The sequence below is a fragment of the Microchirus variegatus genome (assembly GCF_963457635.1).
Source record: "Microchirus variegatus genome assembly, chromosome: 12".
NCBI classification, from domain to species: Eukaryota; Metazoa; Chordata; class Actinopteri; order Pleuronectiformes; family Soleidae; genus Microchirus; species Microchirus variegatus.
The window spans coordinates 20724099-20743971 of NC_139813.1; the positions used below are offsets into that span (position 1 = coordinate 20724099).

The 19873-nt window shown below is 39.8% G+C and overlaps 1 protein-coding gene across 1 annotated transcript in view; it reads right to left on the reverse strand.

The window, feature by feature from the left end:
* Positions 1–292: 292 nt before the first annotated feature.
* The window catches only part of enpp1 (ectonucleotide pyrophosphatase/phosphodiesterase 1), a gene marked incomplete at its 5' end in the record, with an annotated part of 29075 nt that continues 9494 nt past the window's right edge, over positions 293–19873 (reverse strand). Inside the window, 20 exons of the mRNA XM_083898595.1 lie at positions 293–610; positions 741–879; positions 2030–2162; positions 3315–3389; positions 4814–4949; positions 6933–7093; positions 7177–7216; positions 8273–8457; positions 8694–8781; positions 10489–10558; positions 11955–12082; positions 12220–12251; positions 12398–12529; positions 13512–13620; positions 14462–14534; positions 14623–14688; positions 14789–14898; positions 16134–16253; positions 17721–17800; positions 17889–17986. Coding sequence (XP_083754721.1) covers positions 458–610; positions 741–879; positions 2030–2162; positions 3315–3389; positions 4814–4949; positions 6933–7093; positions 7177–7216; positions 8273–8457; positions 8694–8781; positions 10489–10558; positions 11955–12082; positions 12220–12251; positions 12398–12529; positions 13512–13620; positions 14462–14534; positions 14623–14688; positions 14789–14898; positions 16134–16253; positions 17721–17800; positions 17889–17986 — 2128 coding nt within the window. The 3' untranslated portion in view covers positions 293–457. The remainder of the gene's footprint in view (positions 611–740; positions 880–2029; positions 2163–3314; positions 3390–4813; positions 4950–6932; positions 7094–7176; positions 7217–8272; positions 8458–8693; positions 8782–10488; positions 10559–11954; positions 12083–12219; positions 12252–12397; positions 12530–13511; positions 13621–14461; positions 14535–14622; positions 14689–14788; positions 14899–16133; positions 16254–17720; positions 17801–17888; positions 17987–19873) is intronic.

Genomic DNA, 19873 nt, shown 5'->3' on the forward strand with positions numbered 1-19873 from the left:
ACACACACACACACACACACACACCACACACACACACACACACACACACACACACACACACACACACACACACACACACACGGTTTTCCATGTCGTCACCGTGTTTCCTCTCCATAAACCGGTCGGGCCAATCAAAGCATCTGTGAAGTAAACACTTCACTAAATGAAGAAATTGTTTTTTTTGATTCAGTCCAAATCTGAGACAGACAGCAGACGTGACGGCGTCTTTGGTTCAAAGCAGAGGAAAAAGTAAAAAAAAAAAAATTGGATGGCAGTCGGGATTAATGTGGTCTTTCATAAGTGAGACACGTGTTAATCTCACTGAGGGGAGGTCAAACGTGTGTCCACGTGGACAGAGACCGGTTGTGCAGACCAATGTGGTTTCCCTTTGATATTAAAACTTGTTTATATATATATATACATATACATATATATATATATAAACGTCTCTCTAACGTTAACCTATATGCAGAAAAGTCTTGCGTTGTAGAGTCTCCTCCACTGATATCCGGCCGTGATAGAAGCTCAGTCCGGTCAGCAGCTCGATGTCTCGGACGCGAGCCGCGTGCAAGTGTAACCAGTCCTCCACCCACGTCAAGTCCGTCCCATTCTGACGAAGAGACAAAGACACAGAGACGAGAAAAAGAGTAGGAGACATTAAAGACAATCTATTCATAGATGAGGTATTTGTCAGCAGGTTTCCGCAGAGGTGGACCGACAACAGTCTCGGTGTTACTCACAGCACAGCTCTCCGTGTGGTCAGGTCTGTGGGGCAGGACGAAGGACTTGGATCGTAGCGGGCAGTGGGCGGGGTCGGCGCTCCAGTTCCCGCAGCTGCTCAGAATCAGGAAGAAATGTGTCGGGATGGGAGCCTCGTTCCTGGACGGAGGAGAGACACGAAAACTGCTCAATTTCTTCGAGATAAAGAGTCATGAAATGAAGTTCATGCAGGTGACCACAATTTAAAGGTCACAGCCGCTCAAACGGATCCATTTAACCTTTAGAACGCAGAGCATTTCACCTGCTTTTTTCCCATTACTATGTTAAAACGTACAGTATAAACAAAGGCTATAAAACTGATTATTATCAGGTTTTTGTAGTTATCTGGTTATTCGAGTGCTCATGTAAACGGAATAAACCGATGTCATTATCAGTTTATCGCCGTTATCGGTTTTTGAAAAACCTGTTTAACACACCTAGGTTTCTGTCAATAATCTGATTTCTTAGAGACATGTATACACCTTAAAGCATTGGTTCTCAAAGTGCGGCCCGTGGGCCAACGGCGGCCCACAGAAACATTTCTGGCGGCCCGCAATGAATTAGAGTTAGAGAGTTTTAATCCAGGAGCTACTAAGATTGTTAAATGTTTATTGGACATTAGTGGATACAGACCAATAAGTGTAAACTGCAGAACTGCAATCTGGTCATTAAAATTATTACAAATGGGATTTCTTTCTGTTTTTTTCCCCTTTTTTTTTCCTTTGGCAGCCCTCAGTCCAATGTTGGGTTCCTAAATTGTCCCTCAGGTATCAAAACTGAGAAGCCCTGCCTTAACCGGTTTATTCCAGTTACCCGATTATTGCCAGTAATCGTTTTTTTTAGTGTGCATGTAAACGCACTCATAGATTGTCTTATATCCTTTTTTTCCAGTCAATTTTTCAGTCTAATTTTGTTACTTCTGCACAATTTTTGCTACTTCATATCACATAAGAAGCATTTTTTAAAGCCTGAATATGTGACCTATAAGCACACAACCACAGGATGTCCATATAAGGAGTTGTGTCTCATTCCCGCATCAAATGACCATGGCTGAACCTGTGCCGCGTGAGCACTAAGGGTTAAAACGTCTCCTCCCTCACTCAAAGCATCAGAATGAGGAAGAAAGAAACGATTAAACTGACGATGCATGTGGTGCAGACTCAGTGTTTCACATCATTGCTGATGTACAGGGATTTTTTTTTTCAGCCTTGAAATGATCACATGACACACTGAAGCTCGTAGACGCTCCTCACACCGACTAGCTTCTTACCCTATGACTGTTTTGAAAGCGTCGGCGATTCCGTCAAAGTTCTCGTCGAACACGGGCCCGCTCATGACGTTGACACCGTTCAGGTGCTGTGAATACTGCGGAAGCAGCACGTTGTGGAAGTGGCTCCAAACGTCTGTGGTTTGAAAGAAAACACATTAAAAAACAGTCAAAAAGGTCACTTTTTATAATATTACTTAAGATTGAGCCAAGGTGGCTTAGTGGTAGGGCGAGTTGTCTTTCAACTGTAAGGTTGTGGGTTAAATTCTTGGCTCTGCTAGTCTATATGTGTCCTTGAGCAAAGACACTTAACCCCATGTATGAACGCTGTGTGAATAAGTGAAAACCATCAAGACTTGAAAAGCTCCATATAAATACAGACCACTACCAACTCTTCTTCTTCTACTGATTTTCTTTGGCAGTAACGAGTAACAAAGATAGTGAGAGGAAATGTAGTAGAATAACAGAGTAAAGATACATAAATGTTGTACTGCCCCACAACAAACACGATAATGTCTGTGTACAACACATGGGGTCATGCACAGTGTATAAATAGAGAAAAGGCCACCAGGGGGCAGCATTGGCTGGTTCATTGAAGCCGACACAGCTGGAGGACGTTTAACTTCCAATCTGCCTCATGGACATGAGAGTTTCCATGTGTGGCACTGAAAGGAAATGTGAGCAGAGCTGTGCCGGTGGAAACTTAATCACTCGAAAAGCGGAAAAACACACACACGTATGACACAGGTGAGAGAGAGAGAGGGTGTGCAGCTACAGATGTAATCTCGCAATCCTCGCGGCATGTACAAGGAAACGAGTAATTCCACGAGAAAGGAATTACTCAGTTCCAATCGAGTGTTACTCAACATAAGGAGGATGGCAGTAGAATTAACTCTGAAAAACTCTGACTAAACCTTTAATTGTACTTTACAGAGCAAACCAAATGAAAGTACAGTTGTCCCATACTGTATAATCACAATGCTTAGATCTTTGAACTCCTGTTATGTATATTTAGCAACCAATTGGGCTAAAATATACCCAGAAAGAAAACGTGGCTTTGAAAAGTCTTATATTGAGAAATAAACAGTGAAAACCTCTGGAAAAGTTGAGGTCTCTCCTCCGTTCACCGGTTAATTAAAATTGTTCAGCTCAAAAGCTCTTTCATTCACTTGGTAAATCCTTCTGACAACACTGGGATTAACATTTTTAACTCACTCCTCACCATGATTGACCATTCTATTTCCTCCAGCTTTGGGAGCAGCTACAGAAAACCAGGACACGGACTCACCTTTAAACGCAGGGAACATCGGCGCCATGTTGCTCGTGATCAGAGAGTCCGACCCGGGTCCATTTACACTCAGGTCTGAAGAGAGACGAGAGAGTGAAAGAGGTCAATTCTATGCAAATTCTACATAAAAATATAAAATAAAGATCTTTTTTTTTTTACTTCTGAAAATCTTCAATGATTGACTTAAAATAGGAAAAGATCGATGTTTTTAGTGTTGTTTTAATGACTTTATATTATTTCTATATATATACATATATATTATATATACAGCAGACTAAGGTCATAGTCAGACTAAGGTCATAGTGAGCACAGATTTGAGTCCAGGAAAGACAATTTTTTCAGTGGCTGGTGTTATGAAAAGCTCAGATGCTCATTGTTTTTGTTTAGGACAGTGTAATGTGGTGCGTTCTCCTGGAAATGTCATTTTGATGACATTAGCAGGACGTGATCTTGTGATATCTGGCGTCTTTTTAGGCTGACTTTAGATCTTTTTCACTGACAGTTATTGGCAAAAATGTGTCAAACAATTTTTGCTCAAGAGAGAGAGAGAGAGGTGGGAATATGACATCATTGATGTCTAAGTCTAGACTTAGGGACCTGTTGTTGAAGTCCAGAGAGACAACAGAAAAGGTCAACATCATTCTCACAACAGGACAATGTCTCATAATCAGACTCCGCCTCATATTTCTCCTCTATGTCACTTTCACTGTCAAGGATCTGTGACAAAACCTCACTGACAGAAAACCTTTGTTTTCAGGGTCTTTCAGGGTTTCCTCCCACAGTCCCAAAACATGCAGATTTGTGGATTAGGAGAATTGGACACTCTTGATTGATGTAGGTGTGAGAGTGAATGATTGCTCGTCTCTATACGTGTGCCTTGTGTCAGCTCAGATTGGCATCAGCGACCCCCTGAAACCCTCATGTGGAGGATAAAGTGGTAGAAGATGAGTGAGTGAGTGAGTGACCCCAAGTCCAGGAGGGTTAATTTGTTGGATTAAATTTCTGATTTTTTTATTCCTAAAATGTTAAGAACCATCATAGATTGCCAGCTTATGTTTTTAAATATCTCATTTTGTCAACCAACAGTCCAAAACCTTCAGGTTATAATGGAAAATAAAGTGGAAAATCCTCAAAAATAGATGCATATTTGAACATTTTAGCTATTTTAGCATTTAACTCCACAGGTGCCCGACATGGTGGAGTTCCACTTTCTTCCAGCTGCACTGGAGCTTTTTACTCCTCCTCTCCTCTGTCTGTCACTTCCTTTTGCCGAGCTGCCTTAAAAAGTTAAAAGCAGCATTTCATTCTAAACAGTGAATGTAGAGTGTTTTTTATCAGGAGTGGACAGGGGTTTCAGACACCGACAGCGTCCTTTGTCGCCTCTTTACATGAGAATGTGGCCGTGAAAACACGGCAACTTAGAAATTCAAGAGCGCCGGCGACTCCCACATCGCGTCCACCACACACACGTACACACACAGCATTACACACACACTCACTGGGGGGATGCAGCAGGCCATAGGACAGATCAGCGTTGTCTCTGTAGCGCACACACATCTGGCTGGCGGACGGTGGGACTCGAACATCGGCACGAACGCACGCCTCCGTCTCCGGGCTCCGCGCTGGGACTCTGGCCTGAGACAAGAGGACGGGTCAGCGGTGGACAGTGTGGAGAGGGACAGAGTCAGGTCAGCTCTCTGGGTTTTGTGTTACATCACTTCGCCTGTATGTGCATGTGGGTCAACGGGGACTTTGTAGTGTGTTTTTGTGTTTCCACAGCTTTGGTAAACAAAATAAAAGCATCTCTGACTTCCAACAACAGTTAACATTAGCTCCATTACTGCACTTGGCTGCAGTTGTCTGTTGTGTGCCAAGGGACTATTGACTCAAATGAGCAACTTCTGCTAAATGAGTCATATATACACTACCGTTCAAAGGTTCGGGCTCACTTAGAAATGTCCTTATTTTTGAAGGAAAATCAGAAATACACTCTTTACATTGTTAATGTGGTAAACGACTATTCTAGCTGAAAACGTCTGGTTTTTAATGGAATATGTACATAGCTGTATAGAGGCACATTTCCAGTGTTCTAATGGTACATTGTGTTTGCTAATCGTGTTAGAAGGCTATTGGATGATTAGAAAACCCTTGAAAACCCTGCTGAAAACAGTTTTGCTGGTTCTGAAATCATTATTTCTGCTCTTGTCAATGTCTTGACTATATTTTCTATTCATTTTGCAACTCTTTTGATGAATAAAAGTGTGAGTTTTAATGGAAAACTTGGAAAAATTGTATTGGTGACCCAAAACCTTTGAACTGTAGCGTATATGTGTGTGTTCATTGTATACGTTTATTAAAATTCTGTGTTTCCTTTTACAAATGTGGCTTTCAGATGGTCCAGAGCAGGGGTTTCTAAATCAAATGACCTGTGATGACAGATATTTCACAGAATTTCAAAATAAAAGTGTCTGTGTTGACAAGGAATGATACATACTTCAAAAAAATTTAATTATAATGCAGAATTAGTCTATTACTTCACAAAAACATACAGAAATAACTCCATTATAACTTGATATTAAGTATTATTACAATCACTATTTTTGATGTTTTTTGAATGAAAAAAAAGCTTTGATTTCTGCTTCTCAAATATGAATATATATGATCTTTTTACTCCATGACAGTACACTAACTTTGTTATGTGGACAAAGAGACATTTCAGTTTGCTAAATTTAAGCCTCACTTTTTTTCTGACATTTTATCATCAAAAACAAATATTTGAGCAAATAATTAACAGATTAAGAAGAGATTACGGGTAAAACTAATTCTGGAAAACTCACTTTCATGACACAATTCAAGGCATTATCTGAACTTATTTGCTGAGCGAAATAACTACTTATTTACTTACTTATTTAAACCCTGAGGATTTCAGTTTCTCAAAGCAAGTCAAACTGTAGCGAATGTTTTTTCCCATGAAGGCAGAAAGACAGAAAAGATGAATAAAAAAATGAAAAGAGAGTTCTACAGTATTTACCCTATAATTACAACTTAAATTATACAGCTCTTTTTAGGAAAACATGTTGAAAAATATTGAGAAATCACTTTATTATTTTGTGCTCGACTACAGGCAGGAGAACGTCTCTGCAACTGGAGTTTAGTTGCGACTAAAAAGATGATCTTACAGAAAAGATGCAAATTTCAAGCCACTTTTCATTAATTCATTGATTTTGCACCTTTGATATGAGATGAAATTGAACTAGGTGATAAAATGTTTTATTTATTCTACCAGACACAGAATAAAAATGAGCAAGACGAAGCTTGTGCACGTCATCCTCACCCGCTCTGTCAGTGTTAACTCTCCTGGGAACGTATCAATCAGCCTGAGGTCATAATTTACACTAAAATTCAACCGCGTGATGAGACGAGACGAGCACTTTAGAGCCGCTATGAGTACCGAGGAGAAGTCACAGCTGCTTACAGCTAAACAACCTCCTTCCGTCCGCTGCCAAACCCTGACCACAGAAGACACAAGAGCTGGGACAAAGTCAGAGCCCAAGAGGCTATGTTTAGAGATAAAAAAGACAAGTGTAGAGTGTGTAGACACAGTGTGGGTCGACTCACCAGGGGCTGCAGGGTGTACGACACCCACAGGGGCATGAGGCGGTCTCTGCTGTAGCCGTTGAGGTAGTCGGAGTGGTGCAGGAGGCAGAAGCTGACGTCAGGCTGCACGACCTGCGGCGACCCAAACGGATGGTGGAGGCGACGCAAGGAGACTTTGGCGCCTGGATGTACAGAACGCAGCCCGTGTGATTTCACAGTTCCATTAAAAATAAGAAATTCAAAGAAAGATAGAGATGACGCTCACTGGCATTTGTTGTCATGAGGTGTCTGTTCATGTCCGTCTCCTGAAAAGGAAACAACTGGGTCAGTATCTTTGATGGTTTCAGACGACTTCACGTTTGGGGGATATTTGTGGGCTATTTTTACATGAAATGATTCGACCCACAGATTCTTCAATAATGTCAGAGCCAGGGGATTGTGAGGGTTCCCACAGCTCCACTCTGTGTGTCTTTGAAGCAGCTCATGGTGGATTCTGAGGTCTGCTTGTTCCATTCTACATGCCATACAGTCAGTCAGTCAGTCTCTGCACTTTCACAGATTAACTCTCTGGACTTTGGAGGGCTTTGAGTTTTATCCACTAACTTTTCATGATCCCCAAGATTTTGCTCACCTTTATGATATTTCAGAGTGTGAAAATGTTTTTTTTAAATAATCACATGACTAAAAACTCTGTTCTCGTGAGACAAACCTGTAATTTAAAGTCAGATTCTGCCCTTTTCTCAGAATTCTAACGGTAATCTCTGAATTCCAACTTTAATCTCAGAATTTTCTGAATGTAACTCAAGACTTTTCTGACTGTAATCTCAGAATTCTGAATTTTTTCTCAGATTTTTCTGACTGTAATCTCTGAATTCTGACTTTTTTCCTCAGAATTGTCTGACTGTAATCTCTGAATTCTGACTTTTTTCTCAGACTTTTCTGACTGTAATCTCTGAATTCTGACTTTTTTCTCAGACTTTTCTGACTGTAATCTCTGAATTCTCACTTTTTTTCTCAGACTTTTCTGACTTTAATCTCAGAATTGTCTGACTATAATCTCAGAATTCTGACCCTAATCTCGTTCATGCCGTTTTATTTTATTTTATTTACTTATATGTGGCCTTTATACTCTTCTGTAATTATGCTTTAGTGCAAGGGTTTACAAGGATTTGTATCGTGCAGTTCAGTATCGCAGCACACCGGCACACAACCGATTTAAATATTTAATGTTTCAATTCATATTCTAATCGTTTATCTCCTATTAGCCCAATCACAATCGTTTTATCAACATCTGTGACTTAGATAAAGAACAGATCGCTTGTTTTAAATCACAAATTCATGCAGAAAACCAAATAACATACCATAGCTTTAGTTTGTGATGCACATGAACACTGCAGGTCCTCCTTGGGCTCAGGATCTGTGGCTTCACAGGGAGTGTGAAGAGAGAGCGGCGCGGGGTGAACCGGTGAGTGGACCGGATGCTCCAGGAGGTGGTTCAGGCTGCCGTAAGTGCCGTTGTTTGGAGCGGGACGGATCCTGAGTAGATCTGAAGACAGAAAGAGACATCATAATATTATATTACTATAATATTATAAACATTATATACACAGTGCTTAACAGTCCTACTGTAAGTTTTACTCATAAAACGTGTTATAATTGGACAGAAACACAGTGAGAAGCAGTGCAGGGCTTTTATTTTCTTTGAAGGAGGTGACTATTATGTAGGCTTTTTGTAAATTTCATTTATTTTTTTCCAATCCCAATCCCAACACAACCACTTACCACACATGAGGTTATACAGTTCGATGTTTTCAAACGGTGGAACGATGACGTTGTTTTTAAACCCTGGACCGTAGCCAACGAAGATTGCCTGTGAACATGAAATACAGATTAACACGGTGACATGAATCCAGATTACTCAATGACAAAGTCTGACACTCGACAGGATGGTTTGACTTTGTGTAAATATTTAAAATGACCTGACATCTTGTGAGTTCAGGAGAGAAATTGTTTGGTGAGCTGCTCATGACACAAAGGTGAGTAAATATTTGCAGATCTATTTCAAGCATTTCCTTTTTCCCCCCTTCTTCTTCTTCCTCAGACTAACTTTTGGCGTTTGTTTTTGGAGATGCCAGCAGGTTTGTGTGTTATAATTATAGCACACAGACGGACTCCAGGGAACCACATCCGCACACACACAGATTTACTGTGGGGATTAACATGGACGTGGCAGAGAGAGACACTTTTCCAAATGTGTGGGTGCAAAGTACAACTTTTAGACAACAAGAAGTATTTACTCTTCCAGAACAACTAACACAATATTTGTGTTTCTCGTGGTCTGATGTGCAGCAAACGAAAAATCTATAAACAACAAACAAGACTTATTTTGACACTAAATTAACAGCATTGGTAATTATTAAAAATCATATTTTATGTTTCTGTAATGGTTAATACACTAGGATGTATAAGCTCTTTAACCAAAATGATAGTTTTAATGATTAAAATATAATTATTATTGTTATTCATGACTTTTCAAATAGTAAAGCACATTATTATTTCTTCAATAAGATTGGAATTACAGTGACTTACTAGCATTTCCTGAGCAGAACAATTAGTTTTGGTGGTTGAATGTTAAGCTTGATTAATTTCTGACTTAAATTGGCTCAAATTTGGGTATAAAAGGGTGAATTTAATTTGTTATTTGATTTAATTTAAAACGCATTTTTAACCATTTTTACTATTTGGCTATCTTTTTTATGACTTTATTTATTTGTGTTTTCATACTTCCTACTATATTTTATTGTGTGTTTTGTTGTTTGTTCTTAGATCTTATATTTTTATATTTTATCTGATGTACAGCTTTGTTTCAGCTGTTGTTGTTTTTTTAAGTGCTTTATAAAGAAAGTTGGATTGGAAATAATTAACAATAACACTTTACAGTTTTAAACAAATACTTTATAAGCTTTTTTCAAAAAAAATAAATATCTATATGATTATTTTTTATGCAGAGAAGCTATAAATATCCAGAAAGGATGGAATATGTCTTTATAGGAAGTTTATAAGCTGTAACTATTGACGTTATTAGCAGTAAATAAATCACTTTATAATACGTTATACATCATTTGCAAACCCACAACCCTATTATTATTTTATCTGGAGTCAAATGGTGAAAGTACAGGAAGTGGCTGGATGTGTGGAGCTAAATGGATTCTGGATAAACATCTGATTTTACTTTGGCACAAGTACAGAAAATGATTTCAGATAAAGAGCTTATATTCTTCTACTGTCAGCGACAGGAAGAATTCATGTTTATGTCTCAGCAGCGAGATAAGCGCCCGTCATGTATTGCATAGATACTTTACGTCACATACAGTGAGTTGAGCTTAAAATTGAGTTAGTCTCCATTACAATACAATAACCTTCCTTCCTAATGTGATTTAAGGCTTTATCTGAGCTGTGGGAAACTCCTAGATGGGTTTTGTTCAGCCCCTCAATTAGTTATTAATCTTCAAACATCTGCAAACAGGATATGGTGAAAGACATTTAATCGGGAACACCTATCCTTCCTCGCACCGACCTGCATGTTGGTGAAGACATTATCTGAGCCGTGGAAACCGCCCTTGCAGTATTTGATGTCCTTTAGGTTACTGAGAAGACAGAAAAAAAAAGACAGTTTAGAGCTCTAATTCAATGGATAGTAGAGACTTTTCGAGCACAACAGGCGCTGATACATCACAGCACTTATAAATAATGAGGGAAATCACTAATACACACATAAGAATGGATCAAGATAATGATTATCAGTTCATAACCTCAATTTGAGGGTCAGCCACGTCATTTCTGTATAAACAGAGTCACATTAGAGGGTAACTAACTACCACTGGTGTTTACTGCATCTCTGAAGTTGATAGATTAAGTTCTTCCTGAGACCCAAAAGCTATTTTCCACTGCGAGTAGCGTCTCACTAACTTCTGGGTGGTAGCAGAAGAAGTTACGTTGTCTCCTGACCAAACAGCTCTTGTTTATAAACACGACATGTGAGCAAACTGAGAAAGTACAGTCAAAATGTGAAGAATTGAGCGTTTGTTTTGGGGGTATTTTAGGGGCCAAACTCATTTTGACACATACTCGGGGCGGGAATCACATCATACATCACCAAATCTATATTTTGACCCACCACTAACACATACAGACAATATACAGCAGTATCACTGTAAAATGTCCACTTAATGTACTGATACAGGACTTTTTTAAGAGCTGAGATAAGCCCAATGTGTAATTATTACCTCTACAATTCAAATATAGGCCAGCATTTACTTATAACAGGTTTACAGTATGAAATATCCTTTAGAAGGTCTACTCTTCTTGCGTTTGAAGAATGAGATTTTAGTATTTTCAGGAATAATAATGATAATAGATTTCATTTATAAGGCACTTTACATGACAAAACGATCTCAAAGTGCGCACAGTAACAATAAAAACCAGCAGTAAGATCAAACCCTAATGACAACGTTCAAAGAAAGGTTCTCCTAAGGTTAGTTCCAACCAAACCAAAAACTAACGTTTAGAGAACGTTCCAGGAGGGTTAGATAGGAGCCTCTAAACGTTGAGAGAACCAGAAACTGGATTGTAAACTGGGTTGTATGAAGGTTGTGACAAGTAACGCTACAGGAACGTTAGGAGAACCTATGGGGGAAAACCTTCAGGAAACGTTGCCTCAAACAAAAGGTAACTTTCCCAGAATGTTCTGGGGAAACAAAAAATGTATGCTTGGAAACAATAAAAGCAAGTAATAGACAATAAAAGCACAATGGAGTTAAAACGTTTCTTAAAAAGGGAAGTTTTCAGTCCTTTTAACAGTCTGTGGAGCCCTAACATGGTCTGGGAGGACGTTCCACAGGCCCGGTCCCCCATTGTGTGTGGGTCTTAGTCCTTCATGAAGGTCACACTCAGGAATTCATTTGGTGAAACTGATATTATACAATAACACAGTGTTAAATCTCCCCGCTGTAATAAAGCAGTAGAAAGTGGTGTTTCACTCACAGCGCTGCCTGCCAGCCCTCCTTCATGTAAAGATGTCCTCTCTCTATGCGTTTGTTGTTGGCAAAGTGAAACCTTTTCGGCAGGTTTTCTTTAAGGTACGGCCTCATGGTCTGGTCCGGGGCCCTGCACTTCAGACCAGACACAGAGAAGGAGAATCAACATGCTGCGCGGGGGGCGGCGTTTGTTTAACGAGAAGCTAAGCAAGCAGATGATTTTTCTATTCTTCTTATCAATACAAGAATGACATTGGAAATACTTTGCATACCGACAGATTCTTCACCAGGCCTTCATAGTCGACTGAGGGAAGGAAGGAGGAAAGGAGGGAGGGAGGGGGACAGAGGACAAGGTTAGCCACAGTCACGATAAACAACGTGACACTGAGTGATGCTGCTGTGCTGCCAGAGGAGAAAGGGGAAGTTGAGGTTTATCAACTGTTAACTCACAGGAAAAGTATTCCTCTGGGAGGCGAGAGGGTCTGATACGAGCCGCCGGGCCCTGGATGACATTGAAGGCCTCAGTGTCCTTCTGGTACGTCGACACGAACGCTGCTCTGTCACAGGACGCCTCCTCCATGCCTGTTACAACAAACACGTGTTCAAATCTGTCCTTTACATCATTTATTCACATTTGTATGTAAAACTCTATTTTGGTCGCACACTGAGGGAGGTCTGTCCTCTCAGAAATGTAAACATGTAAGCACTTATGCGCCGTGTGCCGTTCACCGCAGATGTAAGGCATCATTTGCAGCTTTATTTTTGGATAACATATGTTGTTTGTCGTTTGGGGTGTGACATGACGCCTGATGAATCCTGCTTTCATGCTGAAGATGACTGGCGGCAGACCAAACATCAGAGCACGTTTAAAAACAACCAGGGTGGACCACAAAAAATCAAGATAGAAAGAGTCCTTGTTGACTATTCTCATCCTGAAGTGAAAAAAAGTGATTTAAAATGTTCAATAATGGAGGCAGATTTAATTTAATTGGGTAAATTGTTCCATAGTTTTGGGGTTTTATCTAAAAACAACTTGTTATTAGACCTCAGAGGTCAGGCCTGGGGTGTGATGAAGGAGTTCAGAGAGGTCAGATGGTGCCAAACCATTAAGAGCTTCAAAAACCAACAATAAAATGCTGAAATACATCCTAAAACAACACAGGTGTGATGAGGTCTCTCACATACAGAGCATTACAATATTCCAGCACGGATCAGTCATATCTCCTCCTGGAAATGAAGTCTTTGATGAGGACAAATGGGGCCCCTCCCATTCACTGCATTTTTATTATCGCAAATTACAAGCTTTAGCATGTGGTCTCCAGATGTTCCTCACAAAAAAAGAAAGTCCTCCTAACACACCAACGAGAACAGAGAGATTGGTTCCTGGCATGGTTTGTGCCTGCAGCAGGTGCAGTGACTCAACCAAGTCAAACATTTGAATATGACAGTGGAGTGCTAAAGTCTGGCTCAGTGGTACATAAGCTCCAGAAGGATGCTAATCCAAAGACATCTCTCTGTCTATGACTTTTCATTAAATAAAAAAAAGACGTATGGTTTATCTCACCGTGGTCGGATACGATCATCAAGTTGACGCAGTGGTGCAGACTTTTCATCGTCAGTCCGTCCATCAGCATCCCCATAATCCAGTCCACGTTTTCCAAGGCGGATATAACCTGAAGATATAAGAGAAGCTTATGTTTATGTGTCATTGAATCAGTTCAATATGCAATGTCAACAAAAACTGCATAATAAAATTAAGTAACATTAAGTATTAGGAAGAAAAGAGTGCTTCAATCTGATCCTATTACATCTGATCTGATTATTATGAACTCTAATGGCTCTAATCAGCATTACTCATATTATTGCACTTTTCAAATTGAGTTTGGTATTTTGTATTTTGGAATAAAGTGGAAAAACATAATGTGTCTGTAACAGCTTCATAGAAAAGTACAGAAGAGGATTAGGGCCAAATGTAAAAAACAATTTGGAAAACAGCCTCAATCCTGAGATTAGTCTGAGGGAGAGGAGAGGATTGTAACTTTTTTTTTATTAGAATTCGGACTTTTTTATTGCCCAGATGGAATTATGTCTTTGAAATGACTCGGCACAAATGTGTTGTTAACAGCTTCATAGAAAGGTATGGAAGAGGATTAGGGCCAAATTGGAAAACAGTCTGACATCTGAGATTAACCTCAGGATTCTGTTTTTTTTTCACTGAATTCTGACTTTTTTTTCCTCACTATTCAGACTTTTTTTTATTACCCATATGGATTAAATCTTTGAAATGACTCGGCACAAATGTGTTGTTAACAGATTCATAGCCCATAAATGTTCCAAAATAACTGTATCAGACTAATATCATCACATACTTACTGTGATGTCAGTATTGAACACAAAAAAGTGGCAAAAATCGTGCCATCCCTAAAAGTCAGTTAAAAGTGAGACAATTCTCTCTCATATCTGTGCAGAATCAGCTCATGGTTGCAGGTTATAATCCCCTTGTGAATGACTAACCTCATCACTTCCTGGCCCGTACCGATGTCCCGACGAGTCCGGTTCCTCCAGGTATAAAGTGTAGAAGTCTGGTCTGAAATCACAAAGCAAGTCATCAGTGAACTTTTCATATTGTCTCACAGTGTGATCGATTTGTAGTGATAAATAAAACATAAATATACCTCTCCGACTGAGGCAGACTCAGCCATTCAAAGAGCTTCGTCAGTCTGTCCGTGAATGCAATGTCCCTGAACACAAACACAGTGATTTATAGTCACGTCAGTGCACCACTGTGGAGGGTAATTACATTAAATTAAATCAAATTAAATCAAATGTCGTCGTGCTTACCTGTCATAGGTTTGGTAGAAAGTTGGGAAGGTGCCATTTACTGCTACGTCTGAGCCCGGCCAGAAGAAGGTCGCCGTTTTTACTTTGTGACGCATGGCGGTGAGCCAAACCTGAGGAGAGAGGAGAGGAGAAGATGAGAGGAGATAGGAGAAGATTATGTGAGAGAAGATGAGGGAAGATAGGAGAAGATTATGTGAGAGGAGAAAGGAGAAGATGAGAGGAGATAGGAGAAGATTAGATGAGAGGAGATGAGGGAAGATAGGAGAAGATTATGTGAGAGGAGAAAGGAGAAGATGAGAGGAGATAGGAGAATATTAGATGAGAGGAGATAGGAGGAGGGGAGAGGAGATAGGAGAAGATTAGATGAGAGGAGATAGGAGAAGATGAAATAGGAGATGAGGTAGGAGAAGATGAGGTGAGACGAGATAGGAGGAGATGAGAGAAGATAGGAGAAGATTAGGTAAGAGGAGTTAGGAGAAGATGAGGTGAGATGAGATAGGAGAAGATGAGTTAAGAGGAGATAGGAGAAGATGAGGTGAGAGGAGATAGGAGAAGATGAGATAGGAGGAGATGAGGGAGATAGGAGGAGATGAGATGAGGAGATAGGAGAAGATGAGATGAGGAGATAGAAGAAGGTGAGGTGAGGAGATAGGAGAAGGTGAGGTGAGAGGAGATAGGAGAAGATGAGATGAGATATTAGGAGATGAGATGAGGAGATAGGAGAAGATGAGATGAGGAGATATGAGAAGGTGAGATGAGATAGGAGACAGGATAGGCGATGAGAGGAGATTGGAGAGGAGAAAGGGTATAATTTACAGTCTCATGATTAATTCAGACTAACCAGCATCAGACTAATAGCCAAGTCATTTATCTCAGTCCATGAGGATGAAAGTGTAATCCCTCACAGAGAAAGTTAACAGCACATTTTAATGATTAATTTATTTATGCAGCAGGTCCATAAGCCGACTCACTCTGCTGCGTTGGCTCAAATGTCATTATGAAAGAATGCTTCGCTGTTGAATAAATCACTCTGTCCTCCTGGAGAGTTAGGAGCAGCCTGTCACTCAGCTGAAGAATGAGATTTAAGAGGCCGCCCATTGAAAATGAAAAAAACCCACAAAGTGTCTAAACAAGCACAACTCAAGAGTCGCAGAGCTCTCACAAGCTGTCATTTGGCACGACCAGAATCCACAAGTATATCGAGAAGCTCATTACGGGCAGAGCCTGATTCTGAGTCATGACATTCTGACCGCGGTCGAAAAACAAAACAAGTGTCTCGTGCCGTTCGTAGAAGAATGACAGCTCAGCGCTTCATATTCACTGATCTGAGTGCAGATCCACTCACCGGCTCTCCCTGGTACCACTTGGCGTTGAACTTCTCTGCAGATTTCAAGGTGAAGAAAGTGTTCTGCGTCACGTCGTACATCTTGTTGTCCACGATCCCATGAGACTCGGGATAAAGACCCTGAAGGAATTCAAAGGAAAAATGAACACGCAGTGGAGGTCTACAATCTCCTTCATCTAAATTATTCCCGGGAACCACATCAGATTATTTTAATTGCACAAACTGTTTTCAACACAAATGCCCAAGGTTTTTAGCTTTGGCTCATTTCACGAGCACATGAGAGTGATTAGACCTCAACTGATACTGTGAAGGTTTTAAGTTCACATGGACGAGTACGGAAGAGGATTAGGGACAGATGTAAAAACTATTTGGACAGAATTGTAAAATTTTTCTCAGAATTCTGGTACTTTTTCCCTCAAAATTCTGACTTTAATCTCAGAGTTCTGACTTTAATCTCAGAAATCTGACTTTTTTCCCCTAAAATTTCTGACTTTAATCTCAGTTCTGACTTTTTATCTAATAAATTTGCCTTCAATCTCAGAGTTCTGACTTTTTTCCCACCAGAATTTCTGACTTTAATCTCAGAGTTCTGACTTTTTTTTCACCAGAATTCTGACTTTAATCTCAGATTTATGACTTTATTTCTCCAGAATACTGACTCTAAGATCAGGGTTTGGACTTTTTCCACCAGAGTACTAACTTTTTTCACCAGAATTCTGACTTTAATCCCAGAGTTCAGACTTTTTTCATCAGAATACTGACTTTAGTAGTAATAGTTATTTGATTTTTATTAAGATACTCTTCAAAACTTAATCAATTCGTCTTTTTCTTACCTCTTAATCACCTCATGACCCCTCAGAACTATTTTTAAGGTTTTCTGGAAGCAGCTCAGGCCTGAGGCTGCTCCAATATTCCAGATTACTTCCATTTAAAGTGCATTTTTTTTCTATTCAGGGGCCTTTTCAAGGAAACATTGGGAGCCTCTGGGCAGAAAGGAAACTTTGGGGTGGGGTTGACAGTGAACATACTTTTCCCCCCCGCCCTTCACCAGGAAACACATGATACCAAACCCAAAAACCACAAAATGATAGCGATAGTCCATAATATCAGCCGTTTGTGCAACAGACACACACAAACACTGACTGTTGATTGCATTTAGTGACAACCAAGTATTAGTTTTCTGCAGCTATAAATTAAACCCTCTGCATAATAGGTGACTCCTTCACTTTTTTTAAATTTACTTCCAGATGTGTTACACAGCAGGCGAGTGGAACTGAGGAATTGGGGAGTTTCCTAACCGTACTGTTGCTGCCATTTCCTGTGCATATTTGATCACAGAGTTAAACGAGTCTCTTAGTCCACAATAATCTGTGGACTAACATAATCAGCTGTTAAAGTGTCTCTGGCTGTATCTATTTAATGCTTTTTTTCCAGGAATTCCAGGTTTTACGCTCATTGTTGTGGTACCCACTAAAATTACTTTCCGTTTCCTTCCACGACAGACAAAACAAATTAAAAACAGTCTGGCAAATTTCAGATCCAATAAATCAACATCTGGCACGGCGAGTGGACCGGAATAAAACTTACAGTCACAATGGTGTAGTGGTTTGGAAAGGTCTTTGTGGGATAAACAGGCCTCATGTACGGCGTTGTTGTTCCAACACTTCCTGCAACACAAAGCCACGTCACTACCAGGGATGGATGTCTGCAGAGGTGAAACGTTAAGGAACCTTTAAGTGGGAGTCTGCGTCTTACGTAGCTTGTTGATGACGGGAAGGTGGCTGGCGTGATCTTTCAAATACTCCGCCCTGAAACCGTCCAAGGACACCAGGATGAGAGGAGGCCTGGAAAAGCTGGGAAGGGAAGACAGACAGAGAGAGAGAGAGGAAGAGTGATGCTGTGGCCTTGAGCACTGCAGTGGGTTCATGAATTTCTCGACAGGAAACGTGACTATCTCTGTGGCCCCGGTGGTGAACTGTGCATGGTAGGTTTTTGTACACTAAGTCTTTGTGTAATTGGAAACAGAGCAGCTCTTTAAGAGGAGACATGATGTCAAACGCTCAGACCACACAGACTCACACAGAGGAGGAGAAGTGTGATTCTGCAGAGGATGAATAAGACTTAGTCAGAGTCCTTTTTAATCCTTTTGTTCTATTGACTCTATAACACCAGTATGTTTTAGAACATTCTTACTCTGACTACTTTTTTCTTTCTGCAATAATCCTGTGACACTGCACTTTTTTGTGGTATTTAAAAGGTGTAAAAAGTAACATCTTATCTGATTTTTTTAATGTTCTGTCCCTCATATTTTTCATATATATATCTTGCATTTAATAGGCCTATTTTGCATTTGTTCATTGTCGTATATCCTTTTTTTATGACCACAACCTAGACAATAATTTTCACTAACTACATGAACACAGCTGCGCAAAAAGTAGTCCAAATTAAAAAAAAAATAATTATGAAATATGGAAATATGTCACAGTTCTATGTTCGCTTGGCTCGTTTTTTTAACTATGCGATATAAAATGAATCATAACTTTAACACATAAAACGAAAATTCAAATTTTGTAAAGCCTGAAAATGTAATGTAAACACACACACCACCAGGATGTCCATATAAGGAGTTGCGTATTATTCAATTTACCAAGGGAGCGCAAAGGGTTAGACCCATTTTATTGCTTATTCTATTCTTGTTATATACTGATGCTGTAACAATCAATTTCCCCAGTTTGGAATGAATAATCTAAACCAATCTCTGAACATTGTTATTATTTATATGCAGAACTTTGGTAGCATTAACCTTTACAAACACTATGTTTTAGACAGTTTTTCAGGCTCTTCATTTTCTGTCCTGGGATCATTTTCTTCATGGAAAGTCCGTGTTTAGAAGGAGGAAGTAACTGCCGCCACTTTAGTGTGTATGTGTGAGAGTAATGACGTGGGAAGGTGGTTTGTTTGCTAGATATTAATAAACTTCATAACACATAATGCACCAGTGATGATGCTACACACACAGGGACAGAGTGTTATTGTATATTGTGGCTATAACTCAGAACATATCAATAGTATGAGTGTTTATTTTTCCACCACAGAAGTTATTTTCTGAGCACTGACCAGAAAATGAAGTCTGTTAACATGAATGTACAATTTGAATGTTTGGTACTGGAATATATAACACAACACAGAGAAACATTTGTTGTTTTGATATCAGGGGGGTTGGAAATAAATCTGTGCATGTGTGGCTTTTGAAAAAAAAAAAAACCAAAAAAACCAAGACAATGAGTTATGTTGATCTATAAAACAACAGACAACATTCATTTGTTAAAAGATATTTACAAACCCAAAATAGCTTCATTTGGAGCCGCGGGTCTGGTGTATGTGTGTGTGTGTGTGTCTGGGGTAACTCCCATACCAAGAAAGCAGAAACACACACACACACATAATATGTGACCACACTTACCAACACATGCCTGATTACTCAGCGTCATTAACCCAGTTTCCATAGAGACAGTCACTTTTTTTTCCCACTAAACCATTGGAACAGCACAAAGAGTCATGTGTTTGGGGTTATTTATGCACTATTTTCACTGTTGTCACACTTTAATTTCCATGAAGAGCTGCTGACTCGCAACAATGGCTCAACTCAGCATAACTGTGGGCGATACAGTGGCATAGTTTCGCGTACGAGCGAAAACAATGCTGAGTGATCGTCACACAAAAGACGGGAGAGGTGCCAG